This window comes from Ambystoma mexicanum, chromosome 3p (genome assembly GCF_040938575.1).
Source record: "Ambystoma mexicanum isolate Mex_15411 chromosome 3p, UKY_AmexF1_1, whole genome shotgun sequence".
Classification (NCBI taxonomy): domain Eukaryota; kingdom Metazoa; phylum Chordata; class Amphibia; order Caudata; family Ambystomatidae; genus Ambystoma; species Ambystoma mexicanum.
In genome coordinates this window covers 1,116,080,759-1,116,106,449 of record NC_090925.1, presented here as the reverse complement: position 1 = coordinate 1,116,106,449, position 25,691 = coordinate 1,116,080,759, and the positions used below count along the sequence as shown (strand labels likewise).

Below are 25,691 nucleotides of genomic sequence, written 5' to 3'. Positions count from 1 at the left end.
AATACTATCCCTAGTGTGAGGTCCACTGTACCCATGATCCCTCACGCGTGTTGGACCCTCAGATTGTTTTTTTCCGCCATACTTGTCGGAAGCATTGCGCAGAGTTAGAATTACTTGGGTGGGTTTGGGGTATCATACTTGTACTTTAAAAAGGTACATGATGCAGGATTCACTACAGTAGTGGGCTCTAGAACCACCACATTGAGACGCCTGCAGGATGAACACCAGGCATGTCTTTTAATGTTAAATGCAATATTCTACTGCAAATGCCCAAAGTATCAGCTTTTCAAATGTTTAATGTAATTCGGTTTATGAATGATCAAGTTATACTGTTTCGCAGTTGTAGGTAAAAACTACCCAGATTGTTTAGTTCTGTAGTTTTCAACTGGTATGTTGCTGATGTACTTGCCTTGGTTTGACTAAACGCCATAAAACTGTTTTTTTATGTGGCTTTCATGTTCTGTAAGAAACTACCGGTAGGAATTGCAGGATTAAATAACAGCCTATTGCTGGCTGCTTGCAGTTGTTGGGTGGATTGGAGTAGGTAAACTAACAGCACACTGTTTGGAATTCGTCTTGGGCAATGTCGTGTTATAAAAGCTGTCCTGATTATCATATATTCTGTCCTTGCAAAGCATATGTCCAGTGGTCTGTACACTGCAAAGTTTGCATTTGTGAGTTTTGATTATTTCCAACCAATCCTGGTGTGAGCTACAGAAACCACACTTGTGGGATAGTCCTCTCCAGGGCTCAAAAGTACAATGTTTCAAGCATGCTTTGCTACAGTAAAGACCCTTGCTGACTTTAAACTGATATGCTCTGTGACTTTGTTTTGTAGTGTGCAATTTTATCCCCGGCTTTCAAAGTGAGAGAGTTTTCAATCACAGATTTGGTACCATATCCAATATCGCTCAAGTGGAACTCTCCTGCAGAGGAAGGGTTAAGGTAAGGCTGATCATTCTGAGGTTCAGAACCTAGTGTTTTGCACAGGTGGTAGAGTTCAGGACTGTGGACAAAATGCCTGAACATTCTGTCCACAGGGTGGATTTTTGATTTAATTTTCTCGCTCTGTTTAAAATAGTATGTAATTGAATAATTTAACTAAAGAGTAGTTGTTGGCCGTTGCACTGGTTTCTCAAAACTGGCGTCTCCAGTATAGGATGTTTTAGATTCACACACTGCATAGTGATATCAAGTTTTTCTAAATATGTGGGTGAAATCTTTATTTCGAAGGGATTGTGTCCTCCGACGTATTCCTTATCTTAGATATCTCTTTTCAGCTTGGCTGGCCTCGGAAATGTTTTCTCTCTCTAGAGGGCGCTGCGCGTCGACGTCCGCCGAGTCGACGTTACCCTGCCTATAAAGGCCGCGCGCAGCATCCGTTGCTCAGTTCCGTTTTTCCGCGCTTACTCAGTACCTCGGAATATCGTTGCTCAGTTTCGTAGAGATATTATTCCATTTTCCTCGAGATATTTGATCCATACTCGATGGCTTCTTCGTCTGAACCGACGACCCCTCGGTCTGGCTTTAAAAAATGCTGAGACTGTGAAAAAAAGATGTTGCTAACGGACCCTCACAGGGTCTGTCTGTGGTGTTTGGGAGCTGAACACCATTGTTCGGAGTGTGAGGACTGTATGTCCATGACAGCTAAGGCCCTGAAGGAGTGTAGGGGAAGCTGGAAAAAGGTAAGACTTCTAAAGCTTCTTCTTCCTCGACGAAGTCGAGATGTTCGTCTCCTCGTCACCATTCGCGCTCCAGGTCTCGAAGCGGGTCCCATCACTCCTCAATCGAAGCACTCGAAAAGGAGATGCCGAAGATCCCCTTCTTCGTCCTCCTCTTCCTCTGTTTCACCTAAGAGAATCCCTTGTCCCACGAAACATAGTTCCCGGAATGAATGAGAGGAATTCCGAAAAAATATGAGCGTCTTCGAGAAAGCGGCCTCGACCCCCTCGAAGACTGCCGAGAGCGATGCTCTGGTCGAAAGACCCGAAGGTCCCAAACGCCACGAGTCACAGCACCCGGCGAAGGAAGCTACTCGAGCGCATCACGAACCCTTGAGTAAAGCAAAGACCTTGAATCCCTCTTCAAAGGTTCCGTCGACGCCGAGGTCAGTGTCTTCGACGCCGTTGTCGAAGGGACCTTCGACACACGGGTCTGTCGACTCGACGCCATCCTAAACACCGGCGTCGACGCCAAGGAAAGTCACGGTTGCGGCACACCCAGTGGCTATTCCCTGGTCTTCGATGACGTCGAGATTGTCGATATCCTCAAGCAGAATTCCGATTCTATCGAGGACTTCAAGGCCTCCACCTTTGTTTTCAACGCCACGTTCGAAGCCTTCGGCGTCAACGACATCGACGTTTCCGAGGCCGATTACGACAAGTTTGGCACCCTCTGCCTTGGAGATGGGTTTCACACCCTTTGTGAGCTCAGACCAATTGAGAACAATGTCCTCAATTATGGAAGAGGGAGAACTGTCTGACCAAGAAGAGACATTTGAGTTGCAGGGATCTGCAACCCCAGTACAAGAGGAGTTATCCTCAGAGGAACGCAGATTAAAGGAACTCCATGATTCCTTACATGAGGCAAGTGGTTTAGACACTTCCCCAGAGGTGGAGTTCGCTAGGCCGGACCCGGGGTAGCATGCTGGAACCCCTTATAGAGCCTTAATGGCCAGGATTACAGAATTTATGGGATGGTCAACACCTTCACAGGCTTTCCAACAGGATGACCTCACGGATATTCTTGATAAAGGTCCACAGGAGGATCCAGTAGTACCTTTTCATAAAGCTCTTCAAAGAAAAATCATGACGAACTGGGAAACCCCAGATGTCGTCCCGGCAGTAAATAAAAAACTGTCTACTAAATACAGGGTATCTGCAGACCCTGCGTTTTTGTCCAAACACCCATCCCCAGAAAGTCTGGTGGTACAGGCAGCATCCTCTACCGATGTCAAGACGGCTTATCCTACCGTCCCACAGGACAGGGACGATAAAAAATACGATGCTATGGCTACGAAAGTCTTTTCGGCATGTAGCATGGTGTTAAAATCTATTAATGCTACTTGCACCCTTGCTAGATTTATCCATACACATTGGGAGTGTGCTTCTACAGCGGCTGACTGCATCCCGGAGGGAGCAGAAAAAGAGGCGTTCCTAAATATCATAAAGGACGGTAAAGACGCTATGTGTGAATCCCTCTAGACGGGCATTGATTCGGCTGACCGTATCAGCAGAGCAATGGCGGCAAGTACAACAACCAGGAGATTCGCTTGGTTGAGAAAGTCTGGTTTTGCCCCGGATGTGCAAGCCAGGCTCTTGATCATGCCATTTGATGGCTCTTCTTTGTTTGGGAAAAAGGCGGACGACAGTTTAGAAAAACTGCAAACATCAAAGGCCGCAGCAAAATCCCTAGGCGCTGCAATCCGTCAGACACCTTTTTGTCCCACAGGAACCTCTGCGAGAGGCAAGTGTTTTCGCTTCTACTCCGCATTCGGAAGAGGTAGAGGACGACCGTCTCAAAGGGGACAAAGAACTACCCGAGGTGGACGGGGTAGATATTCAAAAGCCGCAGCAACAGCAGGTGCCTCTTTACCATCGGCATCTGCATCAGCCGCCCCAAAACCACTCTGAGGACTGCCCTCACGACACCTGTAGGAGGCAGGATAACTCAACATCTGGCAGAATGGCAGGCTATCACGTCAGATGCTTGGGCATTGGAGACAGTTGCACAAGGTTACTACCTGCCTCTCCTACGCATACCTCAGTCATCCACCAGGGATCAGCTCTCAAAAAGCTCCAGATCCTCTCCTCTTGCAGGAAATTTTGGACCTGCTAGAGAAAGGTGCCATAGAACCGGTACCTGTAGCGGAGAGGAACAAGGGTTGATACTCCCCTTACTTTCTCATACCAAAGAAAGACGGAGGACTGAGACCCATCTTGGACTTGCGAGAATTGAACAAATTCCTCAGGAAAGACAAATTCAAGATGGTAACTCTCTCTCAGATCCTTCAGGCCCTTCAGTTCCAGGACTGGTTGGTATCTCTGGACCTTCAGGATGCTTATTTCCATGTGCCTATCCATCTCAAACACAGGAAATACCTGAGGTTCGCAATTGGCAACTCTCACTATCAATTTCGAGTGCTGCCATTTGGGATGACCTCCGCCCGAGGGTCTTCACCAAGTTAATGTCGGTAGTGGCTGCAAGTCTAAGGAGGGAAGGGATTCACGTCTACCCCTACCTGGACGATTGGTTGATCAGAGCTGTATCTTCGGAACAAGCTCAGATCCAGCTAGATCATGTTTGGCACTCCCTTGACAGACTGGGCTTCTCCCTCAATTTGAGGAAGTCACAAATGATACCATCGCAGAGACTCCAGTTCATCGGAGCGATCATGGACACTTCCGTGGGAAAAGCCTCGCCACCAGAGGTGAGGGCTCAAGATATTCTACAGATGGTCACCAAGTTTCAAAATGCTCAACGCCTCCCAGCCTTCGACTCTTTGAGGTTGCTAGGCCTCATGGCATCCTGCATTTTCCTAGTGCCAGAGGCTCGCCTGAGAATGAGATCTCTCCAGTGTGCACTGAGAACTCAGTGGTCACAATTCACTGGGAGAATGACAGATCTTCAGGTTCCCAACAGGGTGGCTCAAGACCTTCAGTGGTGGGCCTGTCAGGAGAACATTCTGAAAGGAGAACAGTTTTGGCAACCCTGGCCGGAGATAACAGTAGTCACGGATGCCTCACTCACTGGGTGGGGAGCCCACGCCAACGACTTGACCATCAGCGGTCGTTGGTCTCCATCGGAGTCCAGACTACATATCAACCTGTTAGAGCTGAGGGCCATCAGACTTGCGCTGAAGGCTTTTCTGCTATCTGTACAAGGAAAGAATGTCCTGATAATGACGGACGACACAGTGGCCATGCATTACCTCAACAAAAGAGGAGGCGTAGGATCACTATCTTTGTGCAGAGAGGCGATGCAGCTCTGGTTTTGGGCAATCCAAGAAGGAATCTCTCTATCGGCAGTTCACCTAGCCGGAGAGAAGAACTTGACAGCGGACGCTCTGAGCAGGCAGAGCAGTCTCCCACGAGTGGGAACTAGCTCAGGAAGTCCTTCAAGAGATCTTTGCCCTTTGGGGAACCCCTCAGGTAGATCTGTTCGCCACCAGTGTCAACAGGAAGTGCGATCTGTTCTGTTCAAGGCAATTTCCCCCGAGAGGAGCTCTGGGAGACGCGTTGATAGTGGACTGGGAGTTTCCACTTCTGTACGCGTTTCCACCAGTCCCTGTCATTCCTCAAATGATCAGGAGTAGATTCCGGAAAACCATGATCCTAATTGCCCCGGATTGGGCCAGGAGAACGTGGTACCCGGACCTTCTAGACTTGTCCATCTGCCCTCCAATTCGACTTCCACTCGGAGATAATCTGCTCTCACAGAAGGGAGGTCAGGTTCTCCATCCAGACATCAAAACCCTCAACCTTCACGTTTGGCTTCTGAAAGGCTGAGGTACAAGAATTGGGACCTCCCTGATGACGTTATGGAGGTGTTGCTTTCAGCAAGAAGGGCAGCAACAAAATCTTTATACTGCTGCCGTTGGAACAGATTTTGCAGCTGTTGTAGGGATAAGACTATCAATCCCTTTTCATGTGGTACACAAATGGTTTTGTCCTTCCTACTTTATTTAGCGAATTCAGACCTTCAAGTTGGCACCATCAAGGGCTATCTCGCAGCGCTATCCATCTTCAAGCGCACTGCGGAAGAACCATCCTATTTCAAGTTACCCTTGGTAATACAGTTTCTAAAGGGGTTAACTAACGTTTAACCCCCAAGACCATTCCAGGTTTCCCTATGGGATTTAAATTTAGTCTGACGTTTCCTGATGGGCATACCTTTCGAACCACTCAACTCTTGTTCGTTAAGGTTTCTTACCCTTAAGACTGTTTTATTAGTAGCACTTACATCTGCAAGAAGGGTGAGCGAGTTACAAGCTTTTTCTTGTAAACCCCCTCATACAATCTTTCACAAAGACAAAGTTGTTCTGCAAGTGAAGCCTAATTTCCTCCCAAAGGTGGTTTCTGAATTTCATATCACACAGAAGATTACCCTTCCATCTTTCTATCCTCCTCCCCATCCGGGGAAAGAGGAAGAGAGGTTACAAAGGCTGGACCCAAGAATGGCTTTAAGTTTTTACATTAGTAGACTGGCTAGGATAAGACCAGCAGACCAGCTGTTTGTAGGCTACGCATGTCACAAGCTGGGGCTACCAATAACTAAGCAGACCATTTCCAGATGGATTATTTTAGCCATTTTGGAATGTTATAAACTGGCAGGAAAAGAGCCCCCTCAAAATCTTAGGGCTCATTCGACCAGAGGGATCACAGCTTCATCGGCCCTCAAAAGAGGAGTGCCGGTTCGAGACATATGTGCGGCTGCCACATGGTCGTCCGGTCGTCCGTCCATACCTTTACACGGTTTTACAACTTGGATTCCTCCTCCAGTCAGGAAACTAGATTTGGAAGGGCAGTATTGCACTCTATTCATCAATAAGAGGAAGCATGAAGTCAGTACTCCCACCTCCAATAACAGAATACTGCTATGGGAGCATATCTAAGATAAGGAATACGTCGGTGGACACAATCCCTTCGAAGAACAAGTTACTTCTTACCTTGTAACGTTCTTTCGATGGGATGTTCCTCCGTATTCCTTATCGACCCTCCCATCCATCCCCGCAGTACTACTTCGCTTGTTGCAGCTTATGCTCCTTCAGGGTGATTAGTCTAGTCCAGAAAGAATTATCGTGGGCTACAAAACGGAACTGAGCAAAGGATGCTGCACGCGGCCTTTATAGGCAGGCTGACGTCGATACAGCGGCTGTCGAGGGACATCGACTCGGCGGACGTCGACGCGCAGCGCCCTCTAGAGAGAAAATTTCCAAGGCCAGCAAAGCTGGAAAGAGATATCTATCTATCTAAGATAAGGAATACGTCAGAGGAACATCCCATCCAAAGAATGTTACAAGGTAAGAAGTAACTTGTTCTTCTGCTAACAGGTTAAAACAAAAGGGTCAAATTGTAATGTTTTAAATTTCCGGTGTCTTTTTGTTTGCAGCGATTGTGAAGTTTTTCCGAAGAATCACCCAGCCCCATTCTCAAAGGTTCTGACTTTCTACAGAAAAGAGCCCTTCACACTAGAGGCATACTATAATTGTCCCAAGGAACTACCTTATCCAGACCCCACCATTGGTAAGTCTCCACAACTTCTACTTGTTCAGTAGGTTCCATGTTAAATTTTGATTTCCTGTTTGGGCATATGAGATATTAACGCTGACATTCAATACCCTCCTATTAGTGGAGTGCAAGCTTAGCTGTGCTTGTGCCATATTTGGACTCAAGTTTGCTGCGAACATTGTGCATCTTGCCCGAGTTGTGCATGGTTTTTGATCATTTTCAGATTTAATGACACCTATGCAAGTTATGCTTGTTGCTGCATGGTAGAGGCTTTTCCTAGAGAACCTTTGTTGCTTTCCGGGTTGTGATGGATTGCAGGCCTGTCTGTGTTGGGGAGATTTATACGTTGTATGCTTAATCCCCTCTCGTTAGCCCCCGAATCCCCCCCCCCCCACCACCCCCTGGCTCCCCAGCAATTTTTTCTGGACTTGGACCTTTTGCTTCTCCTGAATGAGGGCAGCCTTTTTTCCCCCGCATTCATTCTTACATGCTCCAACCATGGGAACTTTTTGTTTAACCCATTAACATGGAGCCTTGCTTTCCTCCAGAACTCTTAAAGGCATCTTTGTTACACTTTTGCAGCACATAGAATCCTCTGTGCAGTGTTGCTGGGGACCCTTTGGGTTCTCCTTTTTTATATGATTTTATTTTCCCCAAGAACTACTGTTCTAGATCACCCTTCTCTCTGCTCCTGTGACTTTAGTCAGTGTTAACCCTATAGTTATGGTTGGTGGCAGTGGATGTTGTTCGAACAACATTTTTGTTCTCCAGCATGGGGTCTGGCTTGGATTCACATGCTCATCAATATTCCCTGTCAGGCTGGGAATCCTCTGTAAAGAAAAAATTAGTTTCATTTCTGAATTGTCTTTTTCCTAACAAGTAATCACTGAGCTCTGCGTCACACTGCCCTCCGAGCAACGACTACCCTGAACCTAAGCACCTCCTCTGGCAGCCATCTTCATATTTTTACCACACGCTCAAGAGTTGGGAGTCCTCGCATTTAGCTCTCAAGCTTTTTCTGTATCTTTTTAGCTTTTTGAAAGTTTTACACTATTTTTCGGTCAAGCCCTGTGCTCCATCGATCAACCTTCCGATTAACGGGGACCCGTTTTATGGATTCTTCAGCGTGGCATATTTTGCTGAGTTTCTACGTGGAGGCGTCCATAAGATTCTTCAGGCCTGTGCTATGGCGACCATGTCGGAGGAGAAGGATTCAACCCCCCCTTTTTCAAGCTTTGCTCCGACTGTGGCTTACGGAATGTTTTCCCGGACGACCAACATTCCCAGTGCCTTTACTGCCTGTACCCGATGCACAAGGAAAAAGATTGTGCTTTATGAAAGGAGTTGCTGGCTCGCACGCTGAAGGATCGGCATAGGCATCTGAAAGAGTGGCTACATGCCAAGGCCCTTGCTCTGGGTGGGGCCCAGGAGCATGGCTCCACAGGTTCCAAGAAAGCTGAGCGGGCTTCTAAGATCTTTGAGTGCGCCCCTCCCGCCGGGGTCCAACAGAAGGCTAAGCACTGCAAGGCCCACTGCCCGCGCGAGTGCTGTTGGGTGGGCTCTGCGGCGGCCGGGGCTCGTCTGACATCTCCAGCAACTTCAGTCACCAGTCAGCACTCAGGATCTTCGTCCAAGAAGAAGTCTGACCCTCTGGGCAATTTCAGAGAGAAGGCCAAGGGGGATAATGGGGCTGACCCTTGCTCTTAGGAGAAGGCAAAGCGGGAAAAGGGACTGGTCCTGACCGTGAAGGCCCAGGTACACCCCACAAAGGCCTGCCTTCCATCGAGGGGGGTGGTGGCGTCCCTCGCAAAGGCTGCCGAGGCAGATCTGCAGGGCGCACCTCCGAAGGCAAGAGTTTCCCTTCTGGGCTGGAGTCTTCCTTCCAACCCATGGAGAAGACCCCTGAGAAGATGTCGGTCATCTCCGTGAGACTGTCCCCTCTGGACACAGAGGGGGTGGGGAGTGGAGGTGCGTAGGTCCTCCAAGGCACATATCTCCTCAGAGCTGGAGCTCATCTACCGAGGATACCGTTGAGGGCAATGGAGACCCGCAGGGCGACAAGGGCCTGGACGCCCTGTCTGTGCCCCAGCTTCCTTTTCCGCCTCGCTACCACCTCCGCCTAGAGACCGTTTGGTGGGCATTCTCTCTGCACTGCATACTCTGGTCTCTGAGATACAGACAAGGATGCCTATTGCGCCGGCAGTCCCTCCCGCGGCAACGGCTGACCCTCTGGCGATGGAGCAACCTCTGGCCAAGAAGAATAAGAGGCACGCTCCCTCTCCTTGTAACGCCTCCCTCTCCCCTCCATGAGGGATGAGGCGGACCCCAACACGATGATGACGGGCACAGACAACAATGGGATGGGGGGACCTCCCCATCGCTGCCTCCCAGATCATCATCTCCGCCGGACGAGATCGGCTCATTTCACGCTATGATCTCCAGAGCTGTGGAGCTCTTCGAGCTTGTTCCATAGGAGAAGGAGGGCTTATTGTACCAGCACCAAGAGTAGAAGAGAAAGACCATCCTCTGTCCCACTCCTGGCTGACATTTGGGGTGAAGGTTTGTCTCTCATGAATAACCCCTCTATGGCCCCGGTGAAGAGGGATTGCCTTAAGTACAGGGTGCCCGACTCTGCGCCCAAGTGCTTGCAGGCCCAACCGTCGCCGGACTCTGGTATCGGCAGCAGCCAAAACGTCAACGTCGGGCACTTCTTCCTAGGCAGCATCCACCCCTCCGGACAGCGAGGGGAAGAAATTAGATGCCATGGGGCGACTGGTTTCTACTCTGCGGCCACTGCCATCAAGGCCGCCAACGCTCTCGCCATCGTAGACTGAGAGCTGTGAATTAATCACTCCCATCCTGGACTTTCCGCCAAGATAAGTGATCAACTGGGTATGGAAATTCTGCAGGAAGGTGAGGTGGCGTTTGACCACGCCATCACAGTGGCCACGAAAATTGCCGATGCGGGGTTCCTTTGTTTCCTTTGTTGTGATGGCTGGTTCAAGGCCACCAACTTTCGTCAGGACGTTCAGGCGAGGGTTTTGGACATCTCCTTTGATGGAGACAATATCTTGGGAAGGCTGTAGGGCAGTCTCTACAGGCTGTCAACGTCATGTGCCTTGGGCACTCTTCAACAGCGACGGTTGTCAGGAGGCAAGTCCCAAGGATCTTCCAAAGGTTTTGGCGGGAGCACCTCTCATTACCGCCAGCCTTCCCGCTCTTCGGCCCAGGAAACCAAGGCCCTCAAGGTGGTCCTTCGTCCAAGCAAGATTGAACCAGCCCTGATGTCAGGCCCCCCACCCATGCACCCTGGTGGGAGGCCGGCTGGCGAACTTTGTCAACGCGTAGAAGACCATCTCCACCGCCTGTTGGATGCTGGATGCTCTTGCCCACGGACACACTCAGGAATTTCAACATAGGTGTCCCTGAATACCACCTGTGGCCCAGCAGGAAACCAAGTCCCTCAGCTGCTGCTTGAGGTTCTGGCAATGCTAAAGAAAGGAGTGATCGAGTTTGTCCCAAAGCGGCTCCGGGGTGTACTCCAGGTACTTCCTCGTGAAAAAGACCAGGGGCTGGAGGCACATCCTCTACCTCGGACTAGACAAATACATCAAATCTCAAAAGTTCTGTATGGTCACCCTTCAGCACATGCTCGGACAGCTCGAAGAGCGAGACTTTCTGTTGTCGCTGGACTTGGAGGATGCGTACTTCGACATCCCAATTCACAAGGGACACTGCACATTTCTGCGCTTTGTCGTTCAGGAGCAGCATTTCCAATTCAATGCCCTTCCCTTCGGATTGAAGTTGGCACCAAGGCTTTTCACCAAGTGCTTGCCGCCGGTGGCAGCACATATAGATCCACGTCTACCCTTACTTGGACTAGCTCATCCGGGCCACCTCGAAGGACATCGCTGTTGACCACACAGTGAGGACCGTCAGCCTACTGACGGATCTGGGGTTCTCGGTGAACTATGCAAAGTCCTGCTTGATCACTGGACGCGTTGTGCGGAGCCTGGATCCCAGAAACGTGTCATGCCTGGCGTCACCGTCCGAGGAGACGGTGGCGGCCATCTTGGGCAAGGTGCAACAGCTGCTCGCTCTGTATATCGCCACAGTGAGGACCATCAAGTCTGTGCTTGGCATGATGTTGTCATGCCCTCTCTGAAGGCTATGGATGCGGCCACTGCAGGAGTTCCTCGACGCCCTTTGGATTCAGGTATCAGAGCTTCCAGGATAAGATCGCGCTCAACGAGGGGTTCTGTTGGGCGATAAGGTGGTGGGGGTGCGCTTTCATCTAACTGGGGGCGTTGATTTCCAGGCCCCACCACATCGGGAGACGGTAATAATGGACACCTCCCTGGAGGGATGAGGGAACCCAAACAAAGTCTTCACGCCAGAGGCATGTGGCTGCCAGAGGAAAAGACGTTGCACATCAACCTTCTGGAGCTACGGGCGGTGTTTTGGGCCCTCAAATCTTTCCTGCCGTCCCTCAAGGGGAAGGTGGTGCATGTCTTCACGGAAAATACCACCAGGATTTACATCACGAAACAGGGGGGCACCAGTGGTCGCTGGCGCTCTCCAAAGAGGCGCACATCGGCCAGAGTATGTTCCTTATCCCGTTTCATCTGGCAGGAGTAAAGAACACGGTCACCGATATTAGTGCGAATTCTCATAAATGTGCAAATTTCCTTCACCTTAGAGACCCCAAGCAACTTTTCTGGGTTTTGAGGACTTTTTTTATTTTTTTCATGGAGAGTCAGCCTTTTTTCACTCTCATGTGTTTTACTCTTGTGTTCTTTGATTATGGAGTTTAAGACAACTCCATAGACATCATCTTTTCATGCGTCAACACCGCACCCTCAAGTGCAGTCACACGACAGCCTTTTAGGCTGTCCCAAGGTTTAAATACCTTCTCTGGGATAAACTACTATTTCCCAGAGAAAGTAAAGTGAAATTGACTTTACTAGTCTTTTTAAATTCCTAGACCCAGCACATCCTATCTTACAATAGAGTGCTGGAGGAGTAACCTAGTATCCTGTATCTAGATACTCATGTAGCAGTTAAATGCTACACTTTCCTCTCGAAATGGCTGGTGGCAGTGGTTTTACAACGAACTACCATGATTTTTCCCGACGCGAACACCGGTAACGTGTCCCGGTTTTCTTTTTGCGCAATTTCTTTTTTGGAAAGGGCCTTCTGGAGCTTCTCTGCACACCAAACAAGGTTTGACCCGTTTGTTCCTACGCCTTTAGCGGGCTTCAGGACTGGAGACCGCCTCTGGCGCCAGAGTGTCTGGGGTGGGCAGAAAGTGAGGGAGGTGCCCAAAATTCCCTGTGATTAGTCTCCTAGGAGACCCAAATGCACTCTGGTGGGATTGGCTGGCTGACTGTCGGGCAAGGACAGCCACCCTGCTGGGTGAGTGGCAGCTAGGCTGGAATGAATGGGAGGAAACTGGATAAAAGGCAAGTCTCTTGGCTCGGAAGGCAGAGGCGACCACTGGAACAAAAGAACTGAAGATGAGCTTGAAGAGGAAGGCTGCTGCAACTGCCTGGTGAAGCCTTGCTGCAGGTCCGAATTGCCAAGTTCATCTCGACAGAGAAGCCCTTTAAAGACAGTTGGTGGAACCAATCAACTCAAACCGTAAGCCACCTGGATACCATTCTCGGAGCTGGTTGTATTTTCCTCAGAGTGCTGCAGGAAACCGAATAACCAGGTAGTTTGTGTGCTTGTCTACAGCTACCGGAATTGAAGATTTGCCATTTGCCTGCTTTGTGACCAGTCCCAGTGCAGGAGTCCCTTAAAGTCCTCCCTTTTGTCCCCACGACTGAGGCTCAGGAACAGCGAGATAAACAGGAACTGCCAGGAACAGATGTCTTCAGCTGCATCTTTTTCTTCATTGTAAGGTACTGTGAAAACCCGACGGAGAGAACTTGCTTCTCATTGCGAAAGTGCTTGAAACTTGGGCAACTTGCAGGCCTAGTCAGCTTGTGACCCAACATATGATTCTTGCTTTTACAAACTACTTCTAAGAACTTTGGCAAAGACTTTACAGTTTAACAACCAGAACAGTTTTATCCTATACAAGACTTTAGCCCATTGACGTTGGCCTAACATATTGCATTGACTCCTGGTAAACTCATACTATGTGCACTGTCTAAGAATAATAATTGTACTTTGTTTCATTAACCAATGCCTTTTCGCTCCTACTTCAAATGCTCTGAATTTAATTTTGCCCCTCCTTCAAATACCTTTCGAACTAATGGTAATAAGTATTGAAGTATATTTTTGTGATTGTTGCCTCCTTGTAGTGAATGTTTTATGACTGACTGTTTTTTACCAAGAAACCTTGATTGTAAGAGTTTATTTGAATATTTATGACTGTAGACCTCTGTGTAACATCCTTATAGCTCACATTCCCCTCTTGAGATAATCCTGGCTGCTCAGCTACCAAAAACTGTGTAGTACAGACTAGTACCAAAGGTTGGTTTTGCTTACACCTGTAGTCCTTGTTGTGTGTAGTGGTCCCAAAGGGTACTTCATGCAAACTTTGCCTAACGGCTGACTCCCTGTGCAGAGAGCTTCGCTCTTGCCACCAATGTGAACTTTGGCAAGACCTAGTGGAGAACCTGTTCCTCAGATGGGGCAATCCCCAGATCGACTTGTTTGCGACGGCGAAAATACACCAAGTATCGGAGGTTGGCCAGCAGGTTTCCCCAGCAGGGGAGCATGGGGTACGCTTTGTTATTCCTGTGGGCCTCTTTCTGTATGCGTTACCTCTGTTGCCGTTGTTACTTTGGGTCATCGGTCAACTCAAACAGTGCCGTCTTAATGACCTTCGACACACCGGCATGGCAGAGGCAGATCTGGTATCCGTACCCTAGCATGTCAGCGTCTACACCAGGCAAGCTGCCAGTGGTCGCGGATCTTCTCGCCCAGGAAGGAGGCTCCATTCTTCACCATGATCCAGGGTCTCTGAACCTGAAGGCTTGGCTCCTGCAGTGTTAGAATTCAGTGGCTACAATCTACCGGCGGACTGCAAGGAATCTCTCACCAAGGCTAGATAATTGTCTACTTTGAAATGCTACAGGCTAAAGTGGAAAAGATTTGCTGCTTGGTGTCGTTCCCAGGAGATCGGCACGCAGAGGATCAAGGCTCCTCAGGTACTTCCATATTTGCTGTCGTTGGCCAGTCGGTGCTGGCCCAGGCTTCCATGAAGTCCATCTCCCGCTACACCAGAGGGTGACCATCCTTGTTGTCGCACTGCTTGGTCAAGGAATTAGTCAAGGGATTATTCTGCTGGTTCCTGCCAGTGAAGGCTGTGGCCCCGGTGTGGGAGCCTAATGTGGTGCTTACTACGCTCCTGGGGCCTCCGTTTGAGCCTACGCATTCTGCACCACTCAAATTTTTGTCGTGGAAAACTGGTTTTCTCGTTGCCATCACCTCCGCACGACGAGTGGGAGAGATTCAGGCCCTATCTTGCAAGCCTCCATACTTGACTTTTCATGACACAAGGGTGGTGCCGAGGACACACCCCTCCTTCTTGCCCAAGGTGCCGTCGGACTTGCACCTCAACGAGCCCTTGGTGTTACCAGTTTTCTTCCCGTCGCCTTCGACGCCGGCCGAGAGGACTTTGCACTCGCTGGATGTGGCTAGAGTGCTGAAGTTCTACGTGGACCGCATGAAGTTTTCGGAAGATGTCACAACTGTTTGTGAACTTTGGGTCTGTGAATCAAGGGAAGGCTCTCTCGAAGACTTCCATTTCCAGATGGCTCTCCGGTTGCATCATGCATTGTCACCGGTTGGCAAACCGTCCGCTGCCCGTCCGTCCGAGAGCCCACTCGACCAGAGGGATCGCTGCTACCACGGCGTTCCTGTCTGGTGTGCCCCTGCTGGACATCTGCAGGGCTGCTACGTGGAGGTCGACGCACACCTTCACAAGATTCTACTGCGTCGATCGGGACTCCAGGGAGGAGTCCAGGGTTGGCCAAGCAGTGCTGCGCAACCTGTTCACTTAAGGTGAGCCTGGTGAGGAGGTAAGAGATGCTTAATGTTGAGTTGTTGTATTGCTTAATGTTGAGCCTGTTGCCACCTCCTGTGGTTGTGCATGTGTATACTCCTATGTATTCTTTTATTCATGAGCATGTGAATCCATGCCAGACCCCATGCTGGAGAAGGAACAAGTTACTTACTTGTATCTGTTGTTCTCCAGCATGGGTCTGGCATGGATTCATATCCGAACCCTCCCAACTACCCCTCTGCGGCTCTTCACTTGGTCATACTGCCACTTGATGTGCTACCAAATCTGAGGATGGCTGCCAGAGGCGGGGCTTAGGGAGAGGGCAGTCATTGGCTGGGGGCAGTATGACCCAGAGATCAGTAATTGGTTACTACTAAGAAAGACGGATCAGAAACGAAACTGATACTGGTTTTTTCTTTACCGAGGATTCCCAGCCTGACGACGGGGAATATTCATGAGCATGTGAATCCATGCCAGACCCATGTTGGAGAACAGTTACAGCAAAGTAACTTGTTCCTTACTCCGCATGGCGTCCAACGTCTTCCCCTCGCTGTCCGGAGGGACTGGGGATGGCGAGGAAGGGTTTGCAGATCTTATTCGCGTTCACCAAAACCACTTAATCCAGCGACGGTTGCAACCGCAGACACCTGGGGGCAGACTCCGGCTCTCAATACTTTTTCTACAGTCTATCCTGCTTTGGGGGACTGGACAAGGATTCTTCAAAAGAGCCAGGCCCTCCTCCCACACGTCGTCCAGGAGGGGTACCAACGTGATGGTCTTCCTCTTGGCCGTGTGCCTCTGGTGTAGGAACCCCTCCTTGGTTTCCTCAGGCTTAAACTGTAAAAGATCAGAAGCTTTGGCCACCATGGTATGAAATTACCCCACCTCTTCTTGTGGGACCCCTTCTGTTGCGCAGATCCGCCCACCTTGACAATGTCATCTGTCGCTGTGCTCATGTCGGTCCCAGTGTCCACTGGGGGGAGGGCACCTGATGCAGATGTGGAGGGTGATACAGGGGCGTCGGGTGGTGCGCCTCTTTTTAGCCGGACACTGATCCGGGGCCCCAGGATTTCTGACAGTGTGTAGGGTCGAAATAATGTCTACGGATCCATCTCTCAGCTGAGCTGGGGCATGACCTGGGACTTCATCCTCCCCTGCACCTTTTGCTCCCCGAGGGGCCGGGCCGGGCTCAGGCGGCATGGCCGTAGGCTTTACCGCTGCCCCAGTGGAGGCCTCCCGCCTCAGAGGCAGGGACACGCTGGGCGCAGCAGGGGCTGCCTTTACAGGGTCAGCTCCTTTGGCCTTCGTGAGAGCAGCTGCCACCAGCTCGATCATCGACGTAGATTTCTCCTGCGCCACCTGTTCCTCCTTGTGCAGGTCGGCTGCCCTTTTCTCCCGCAGCTTAGCCCAGTTGGATGCTTTCCTCTTTGAGGAGCTCGATCGCTGTCTTGTGATGGGGGTGGATGGTGATGTTGATCGTGCCCGGTTCATCGAGGGAACCGCTTGTGTGGCGACCGCGACAGAACTGGACTCTGTGCTTGGCCTTGTCTTGAGCCCCCACAGATGGGGCACCCTCAAAGGACTTGGGAGCCCGCTCCTCGGACTGGCCGGTCCTGTGTGAGGCATGACCACGCTTGGGGCAGAGGCCTTGGCGTTTAGCCTTGCCATGAGTCTGTGTCGATCCTTTGTTTTCTTGGAGAAGCCGAGGCAGATCTCGCACTCTCCTTCTTTGTGGTCCATGTGAAGGCAGTAGAGGCATTCAAGGTGTTGTCCTCCACAAACATTTCGTAGTCTGCATCTGGTGCAGAGCTTGAAAAGGGGTCTTACTACTTCTCCGTCATGGCCAGAGGTGCAGAGTAGGCCGATTGCCTTTTAGAAACTTTTAAAAAAAAAAACTTCATCCATCCTTGCCCTTGAGGTGGTGCTGAAATTCACTGAAAAACGGATCCCCGCTGTCAGGAAGTGGAGAGAAGAGCACACAGGTTCTCTTAGACAAAAATAGAAACTTTTCTTTTGAAAAACCAAAAAACTGTAGAAGTAGCTCACAGAGCAAAACTTGAGGACTCCCAACACTTGACTGTGCAGTAAAAATCTGAAGATGGATACCAGGGGGGTGAGGGGGCTTAGGGAGAGGATTGTCATTGGTTGAGGGCAGTAGGACCCAGAGTATAGTGATTGGTTTAGAGAAGTAGTTTGTATGTGAACTGTTCTTCTTTTAAAAAGTATTCTTGTCCAGACAGGGAATATCCAAGCACGGGATTTCAACACCCCCTCGCCCTCATACCTGGACACTGTCACCACAGACGCCTCTCTGGAAGGTTAGGGTGGACACCGGATGACTGCACGCCAGAGGCCTGTGGCTGCCGGCGGAGGAGGATCTGCAGATCAACATCTTGGAGCTACTAGGCCCTCAAGTTGTACCTACGTCTGAAAGGCAAGGTGGTGAGGATCTTCACGGACAACACCACCACCATGTTCTACATCGGGAAGCAAGGGGCACTCTATTCTAGGTGCTCTCCAAAGAAGCACAGTACTTGTGGCACTGGGCCCTAGACTGGGATGTTCCTCGTCCCTCTCCACCTGGGGGGATTTGAGAACACCATTGCAGACTCCCTCGCCATGGTACTGCGCTTCTGCATCAAGTGAGAACTTCATATACTGGTGTATGTGTTAAAACATATACTAGCCCGGAACTTTACTTGAACACTCGCCCTGTTGTGGACACAAGGTCTGACTATCTTCACATTGATCTCTAAAAATATATTTTGATTATCTCTAGATTGTAACCAACACATTTTAATCAAAATACCCCTTTTCCTCAAAACATACAGATGTGTTCGTAAAAAACGCTGTTTTTAAGTATCCAAAACAAATTCATCAAAAGTCAAAATATCGCTACTGTCGTTTGGCTTGATGCAGAGCAAGCCTCTAGAGAGAGGGGTAGAAAGTGTAAAGGAAGTCCTTTCAGTAGATTAACCTCTATAAAATTGAAATTAAATCTTAACAGTGGTATCACTCATGTAGTAAAAGAAAAGCTATTTTACCTCAATGCTATTAAGAATGCCGCTCTAATGAATTAGTCCAAACTGGAATCCCAGACCACCGTCCGCCTTCCACTTTGAATCCTTTAGTGCCCTGCAAAATGAAGTTTTTGAAACCAGCATTTGTCAACAGATGACACCTGACACTGGGGAAATGTCTCCTGTAGCTAGTGTCTGCAACAACGGAACACACACTAATCAATCTCTTGAATAGTTTGAAGAAAGCATTTTTTACCTGGAAAAGCAGATGCTGCTGCATCCAACAGTCCGCGCTCCTCGAGTGGAGTTGCCTGACACTATCCATGAACCGGAAAGCGAAACCCTCTGTTTTAAATACATTCATGCATCTCATCTTTATAAGGTGCCACTTGGCGCCATCTAGGGGTAGGCTGACCCCATCTTAACGTAAATACTCCAGTTCCAAGGAAAAATAATGAATAGAAAGAGGCCCAAAGGTGTGCCATCTGGGGCCATATATGGGTATAATTCGCACAAGTAAATTCCATAAAGAAGTGCCAGTTGAACGAAAAAATAAGTGCAATGAAACCCAAGAGCATCGTGATCGCCGCAGGTGCCAGAGTGCCCAGGCATTCGAGAGTGAGAACTTTGTCAGGGTCGGGTGGGCCTCCTTTTTCGTCCAATGGGGCAGACCCCAGAATGGTCTATTTTCCACAGTGGCAAACTCCAAATGCCAGAGGTTCGACAGCTGATTCAGTCAGCCGATTAGTCTATGGTACACTTTCTCCTTGCCTTGGGAAGGGCTGTTTCTGTATGCATATACCTGTTCCCTCTCGTATGTGTCAACACTCAGGACAGTGATGCAGGATGATACTCATCGCCTCGGCATGGCCGAGGGCAGATTTAGTATCTGATCTACCCCTATGGCCCGTCCCCTTTCCTCCATACTCTCTGGGCATCCCTCTCTAGTGACGGGAGACAGAACAGTTTCCACCAGAAAAAAATCTTCTTCCCCTTTAAATTTAGAGACATGCAGGTGCGTGTCCCTGGGAGCATGAGCTCCCCTGACTCTGAGCACTGGCGCCACTAACCCAGTCCTCTCTTCTGCGTCGACTGGACCGGACTGCTTTCATCAGCACTCCTGGGTTTGGCTTCGGCCTTGTAATTCCATGTGCTCTTACCCGGATTCTGTCTTTTGTCTTTAATCAGGTACTCGGTAGCACCACGCTCCTCCTCGGCACATGTTGACGTCTTTGGGCTTAAACAGGTGTCCAGCTTGCGAAGGTGTCTTCCCTACGTCCAACCCACATGCTCTTTGCCTCCTCTGCCTCGTCCTGATCGCGGCTGGGAGGGTTGTGACAGGTTTACACCGCACGCTCTGAAGAACAGGTTAGCTCGGTGGAGGGAGCTTTTTTTTTTTCGAATGATCGCCTCCAGAGGACTTGAAGGACTTCAACAAGCACAAGTCAAAGCCCAAGGTAGGCCCACTTTCTGTCATCTGCACCCGCAAGGGCTACTCCTTCCCAAGGAAGCGTCTGAGTGGGAGGGACTGTCCAGGTTCTAACACCAGCATGGCTACCAAGGCTGCTTCAGCTACCGGCCGCCAGGCAGAGGGGTCGCTACATCCTGCTGGTGACATTGACATTGCTGAGGGACCGCAGGGTTCTTCTGACGGGTGTCCACTCGAGGGGCTATGCCCTACTACCTGACAAATGTCTGAGGGGGTGCTTGTATGCAGTGCTACCAGCAACACAGGCCCCGTCCTGAGGTGCAGGGTAGTCCTCAAACTCCACCGCCAAGAGTCCTGGAAGAGTCCGGGCCTAGTGTGGCAAGGCAAGTGTCATGCAGCCTGACAAAATGGCTGCTGCGCCAGAGAAGATGGATGCTCGTCCAATACGGTCCTCTATTGGGGAGCAGGTGGGAGAACGCGTTTTGAGGTGGGACTGGTCTTTGCCAGGTACGTGGCCTACATCATATTTAGCGTTGCAGGGCAGATACACCACACAACCAGCAAGGCAGAGTACGCCCAGACCTCGGGGCCCTACTGGCCTGTGAGGAAGGGATTTTTGAGAAATTCCTCACGCTTATGAGATCCCCCTCAGATGGGATCATCCTTCGGGATATGATCAGGGACATCTTGCCTCTGGTCCTGCCACCTGCGCCCATAGTCATTCCTCCTATGCTCCAGTGCCCCAGGCCCCCGCTCAGCGCCAGCTGACTGCACCGGCACCCATGATTCCCGCTCCTCTGCCTCCTGCACCCCAGGAGGTTCCATACCAGCCACCAGTCTACACACCTCAGCCTGCGGAGCCCAGTACTCCGCCACCTGTCCCAGATCGGCAGGCCTCCCTGGTGGACACAGATGAGGAGAAAGACCCAGAAACTCCGGTTTCTGCCAAGGCATTCCATGAACGGCTCGCAGGTCTGGCTGAATACTTGGGGCATCCACAACCCAATGTTAAACCACCAGAGGCGTGGGTACTGGCCGAGGTCCTCTCTACGGCCCACGGCTAGAGCGGGGATTCTGATGCAGAAAGACGTTCTCGCGTTGGCCAAAAAGGATGGCTTAAACCCCATTTGGTACAGCCCACCAACTGGCACCTCGATGCCAAGTACAGGCAATTGAAGGGGGATAATCTTGCTGTTGGCACATCCTCAACCACACTCTTCCGTGATTGCCGTGGCCTCTATCTACTCGAAGCCACAGTCAACCTCGACCACCTCGGCTCTGCTCGGCAAGGATAAGATCTTGGAGGCATATGGAAAGGTCTATTCCAACGCCTCGCTGCACCTTAGTCATTCTAATGCAGATGCCATGCTCGCAGACATTAACAAAAAGCTTTGGTGGGAAATAGCGGACTTCCTTCTGGAACTTCTGGTACACAGTCGGGCACGCTTCAAGGTGGTGCTGGCAGAAGCAAAGATGGTGGCTCAAGACATCATGGAGTCCACAGTGGTGCATATAGACCATCTGCATCGCCACGGACATCCGGACGGTCTGGTTGCGGGCTATCAAATTGAACCCGGATGTCCAGGAGCACATATTGGACTTTCCATTCGAGGGTAGCAACCTTGCATTCTACCACCGATGTGGAACTTGATGATAATAATAGTTCCCAGACTGCGAAACCTTATCTATCCTCACGAAGACAAAGCCCAAGATGTACAGCCAGACGCACTAGCGTCCCAACAAGGGGCAGGCATTGGGCAGGTTCCAGGGCTTCCAGGAATGTAGGTCCAGGTTGCCGGACGATCGCTAAGTCGGCACCGCTGCAAACACAAGGGCTTCTTTCCTTCCCCCTCCTCAGCCGGTTAAGGCATAACATCCTCCTCCAGGTCCACGTTTCTCAGTTGGAGGCTTGCACAGCAGGCTTGACCTTACATTATTGGTGCTCGGACACCTGGAACCTATCGGTTATGTCCATGGGCTACCGCCTCCTCCCTCTTCTCCACTCCCACAGATTGGCACAACAACTCTGTTGGTGGAAATTCGATCACTTGTAGAGGGCAAGGCAGTATTTCTGCTCAAGTATGTTCCCCATACACAAGAACCAGGCTGGCCTGAGAGTTGAGTTGGACCTTCAAAAGGTCAAGATGGTTACACCAGCGCTTATAGCAGACACACTGTACAAGGGAGACTGGATGTGCTCCCTGGATCTGAAGGACGCATACCTACACGTCCCGATTTGGCAGCCTCATCAGTTCTTTGAGTTTCAGGATCATGGGCTTCCATTGTCAATACAAGTTTCTACCCTTTGGCCTCAATTCAGGCCCCAGGCTCTTTACCAGGCTGAATGCAGTGTCAGCCCTTCTTGGAGCCAAGGTCAACATGTCTATCCATACCAAAAGATTTGCTCATCGGGGCGAGATCCCCGGAGGCAGTCAAGCACACCACCTCCGCCCTCAGGAATACGCTACACGAATTGGGATTTTCCATCAATCTCAAGAAGTCACAGCTGGAGCCTACGCAGAGTCTTAACGTTCCTGGGCCTCATCTGGGATACCAGCTCCAAAAGTGTTTCGAGGGGATTGGGTCCTCTGACGTATTACATATCTGACAGGTAATGTCCACAGCTGTGCTGCTTCGGAAAATGTTCTGCCTCGATGTGGATGCGCCATCCCCGAGGACCTCCTCCGACGGCCGACGTCACCCAATTTGATAAGTAGGACGCACGACACCAGTAGCCTCAGTTCCATTTTTTTCCACGAACGTGTTCGCTTCGTGAATCTCGGTACGCCTCGACTCTTTGGGAGTTTGTTGTATTCTTCTCGGTTCTTTGAACCTGTTCGGTTTTTGTGAAAAAAGCCTGTTCGCAACGATGTCTACCTCGTCTTCCACCCCGCATCTGGGCTTCAAGAAATGTGGGGACTGTGGGTCCAAGATTTCGGTCACGGACTCGCACGACGCCTGCCTCTGGTGCCTCGGGGAGGCCCACGATACGGACGACTGGGTCGACTGCGAGTCGCTCACTGGCAAGGCCTTGCAGGAAGCGCAAGAAGTTGTCGTCGGTAGGTCGGGTGTCTAAGCCCCGGAAGTCGAGGTCTACGGGGCTTTGGACGGATGACTTGAGAGGCGACTCTCCGCGTCATCATCGGACGTCCAGTGGGTCTCCTTCCAGGAGTCGGTCTTGCCACTCCTCTGCCTCTTCGAGGCATTCCCGGAAGCGCCGGCATCGGTCGCCTTCCCCGTCCTCTTTCGAGGACTCTGCCCGTTGGCCGGTCGCTTATCCCATGCAAGCGACACCGGAGGAATGGGCTTCCTTCAGGAAGAAAATGTTGCCGATTCTCAAATCGCAGGGCACCGGTCCGTCCGCGCCTCCGAGTGGGGTCGGTCGGCACCGGTCGAGAGACGCCGCTCGTACGTCTTCGGGCTCGGGTGGTTGGCACGGCTTGCGGGACAGGTCCTGCTCTGTCAAGGGTAGCTGTTCTCGCCATGCCCATTCCAGGTCCCGGTCCTCGACGCGCTTGAGACCGTGTGATCCTGTGACGTCTTCGAAGACGTCGACGCCTGTGGCGGACGATCTCTCTCGAGGCTCCGCCTCCGAGGGGGTCGTCGACACTGTCAGCGCCTAGGTCGTCGAGAGGCACGCTCGGAGCTCCGGCTTCGAGGCCTGTCGATCCTGTTGATGCTGGCGGCACTGCAGATGACATTGACGCCGATTCACTCGATCTCTATGCAGATTCTCTCGGCGCCGAACGAGTCGCCGCCCTCGACGCCTTTCGAGGTGGTGGTGTCGGAGGGGCCCTGTGACACGGGGGTAGCCCCTAGAAAGGCTTGGCTAAGGTCAGGCATATCTTTGGTCCCCAGGTGTCTTCCTCTCACCGCCTGGAGTACATTTCAGAGGGTGATGAAGGCTCTGATGAAGGCTTGGTTCTGGTGCCAGATGAGTTTCTCTCGGGCAATAGCCAGTTTGATGACCTGAGGCAGCCACTGCATGATGCCAGTGGACTGAACACCTCTCCGGAGGTGGAGTTTTGTAGGCCGGAGCCTGGCACTCATGCCGATTCTTCGTACCGGTGCCTTATGTCTCGGGTCACCGAGTACTTGGGATGGTCGGCTCCCCCAGGGGAGTTTGTTCAGGATGATTTTACGGACATCCTTGATCTGGGTCCCCCCACTGACCCGGTACTGCCGTTTCATATGGCTCTGCAAAGAAGGGTGGCGGCGGCTTGGACTGCTCCGGAGAGTCTCCCGGCAGTGGCCAAGTCTTTGTCGCGAAGATACTGTCCAGCCAGTAGCGACCCCTGCTACTTGTCCAGGCACCCCACTCCAGAGAGTTTGGTGGTGCAGGCGGCTACGGCCCCGGCAAAGCAGGCGTCTTATCCTACCATCCCTCCGGATAGGGACGACAAACGTTTGGATGGCTGGGCGAAGAAAGTGTTTTCTTCAGGGGGTATGGCACTTCAGCGGCCAACTCCATATGTGCCTTGTCTCGTTTCACACACTCTGTGGAACTGTGTTGCATTAGCGGCTGAACATATTCCCGAAGGGGACGAACGGGATGGTTTCCTTGCTATGGTTCAGGATGGCAAGGATGCCATGTGTGAGGCCGTTCAGTCTGGTTTGGACATGGCAGATTGTGTCAGCAGGTCCATGGCGGCGAGCACCGTAATACGCAGGTTTGCGTGGTTGCGGAAGTCTGGGTTAGCTCCTGATGTGCAGTCCCGGCTTTTCAACATGCCTTTTGACGGTGAACATCTTTTTGGCAGCAAGGCTGACGAGAGCCTTGAGAGGTTGCAGACCTCCAAAGCTGCAGCAAAGTCGTTGGGCGCTGCAGTTTGACAACCTCTGCCTTTTTGGCCTAGGGGACAAAAATGGAGGGGAGGTTCCTTTCGCTATTACTCGTCCTTCAGTAAAGCGAGAGGAGCTGCCAGTCAAAGAGGCCACCTTAAGAGTGCCAGAGGTGGAAAATGGGCTACTCGAGCTGCCAAGCCTGCTCGGGCAGTTGCCTCGTTGCCCTCAGGCAACGCCGCAGCCGCTACTACTCCGTCATGAGGCCAGGTGCCATGGTTCGCGGGTTGGGGGAAGGCTGGCGCAGCATCTTGTAGAGTGGCGTGCCATTACTTCAGATGTGTGGGTTATGGAGATCATAACCCACGGCTACGGTCTTCTTTTTCGGCAGAGGCCTCATGACAATCCACCTGGGAACCTCTTTGAAGAGTCCGGATCCGCTCCTTGCGCAGGCAATTCAAGCCCTGCTGGAGAAAGGCGCCATAGAACTGGTGCCTGTAGTGGAGAGGAACAAGGGATGGTATTCCCCTTATTTTTTGATTTCGAAGAAAGACGGGGGATTGAGACCCATCATGGACTTGCGCGGTTTGAACAAACTCCTCAGGAAGGACAAGTTCAAGATGGTTTCTCTCTCTCTCTCTCTCTCTCTCAAGTCCTCCAGGCCCTTCAACTTCAGGACTGGTTGGTGTCTCTCGACCTCAAGGACGCTTACTTCCATGTGCCGATCCATCCCAAGCACAATAAGTACCTGAGGTTCGCGGTTGGCGACTCGCACTTTCAGTTTCGGGTCCTGCCGTTCGGATTGACCTCCCCCCCCGAGGGTTTTCACCAAGCTCATGGTGGTGGTGGTGGCAGCGCATCTCAGCAAAGGGGGATTCCCGTCTACCCCTACCTGGATGATTGATTGATCAGGGGGAGCTCTCAGAGCAAGTGCTGGATCATCTGTCCGTCACCTGCCACTCCCTTCACAAGCTGGGCTTCTCCCTCAATTTAAAGAAGTCCCATTTGACGCCAACACAGCGGCTCCAGTACATCGGAGCGGTGCTCGACACATCCCTGGGGCTGTGTTTTCCTCCCCAGGTGAGGGCTCTTCACATTCAGCAGATGGTGCACAAGTTTCAACTTGAACACCCTCTCCCAGCGTCCGAGTTCTTGAGACTGCTCGGCCTCATGGCATCCTGCATTCTTCTGGTGCCAGAGGCCAGGTTGCGGAT

General features: G+C 51.2%; 1 protein-coding gene across 1 annotated transcript in view; it reads left to right on the top strand.

Annotated features, from left to right (window-relative positions):
• The window catches only part of HSPA4 (heat shock protein family A (Hsp70) member 4), a 711,161-nt gene that overhangs the window by 314,346 nt on the left and 371,124 nt on the right, over positions 1–25,691 (top strand). The window contains exons 10-11 of the mRNA XM_069652484.1: positions 839–945; positions 7,111–7,244. Coding sequence (XP_069508585.1) covers positions 839–945; positions 7,111–7,244 — 241 coding nt within the window. The remainder of the gene's footprint in view (positions 1–838; positions 946–7,110; positions 7,245–25,691) is intronic.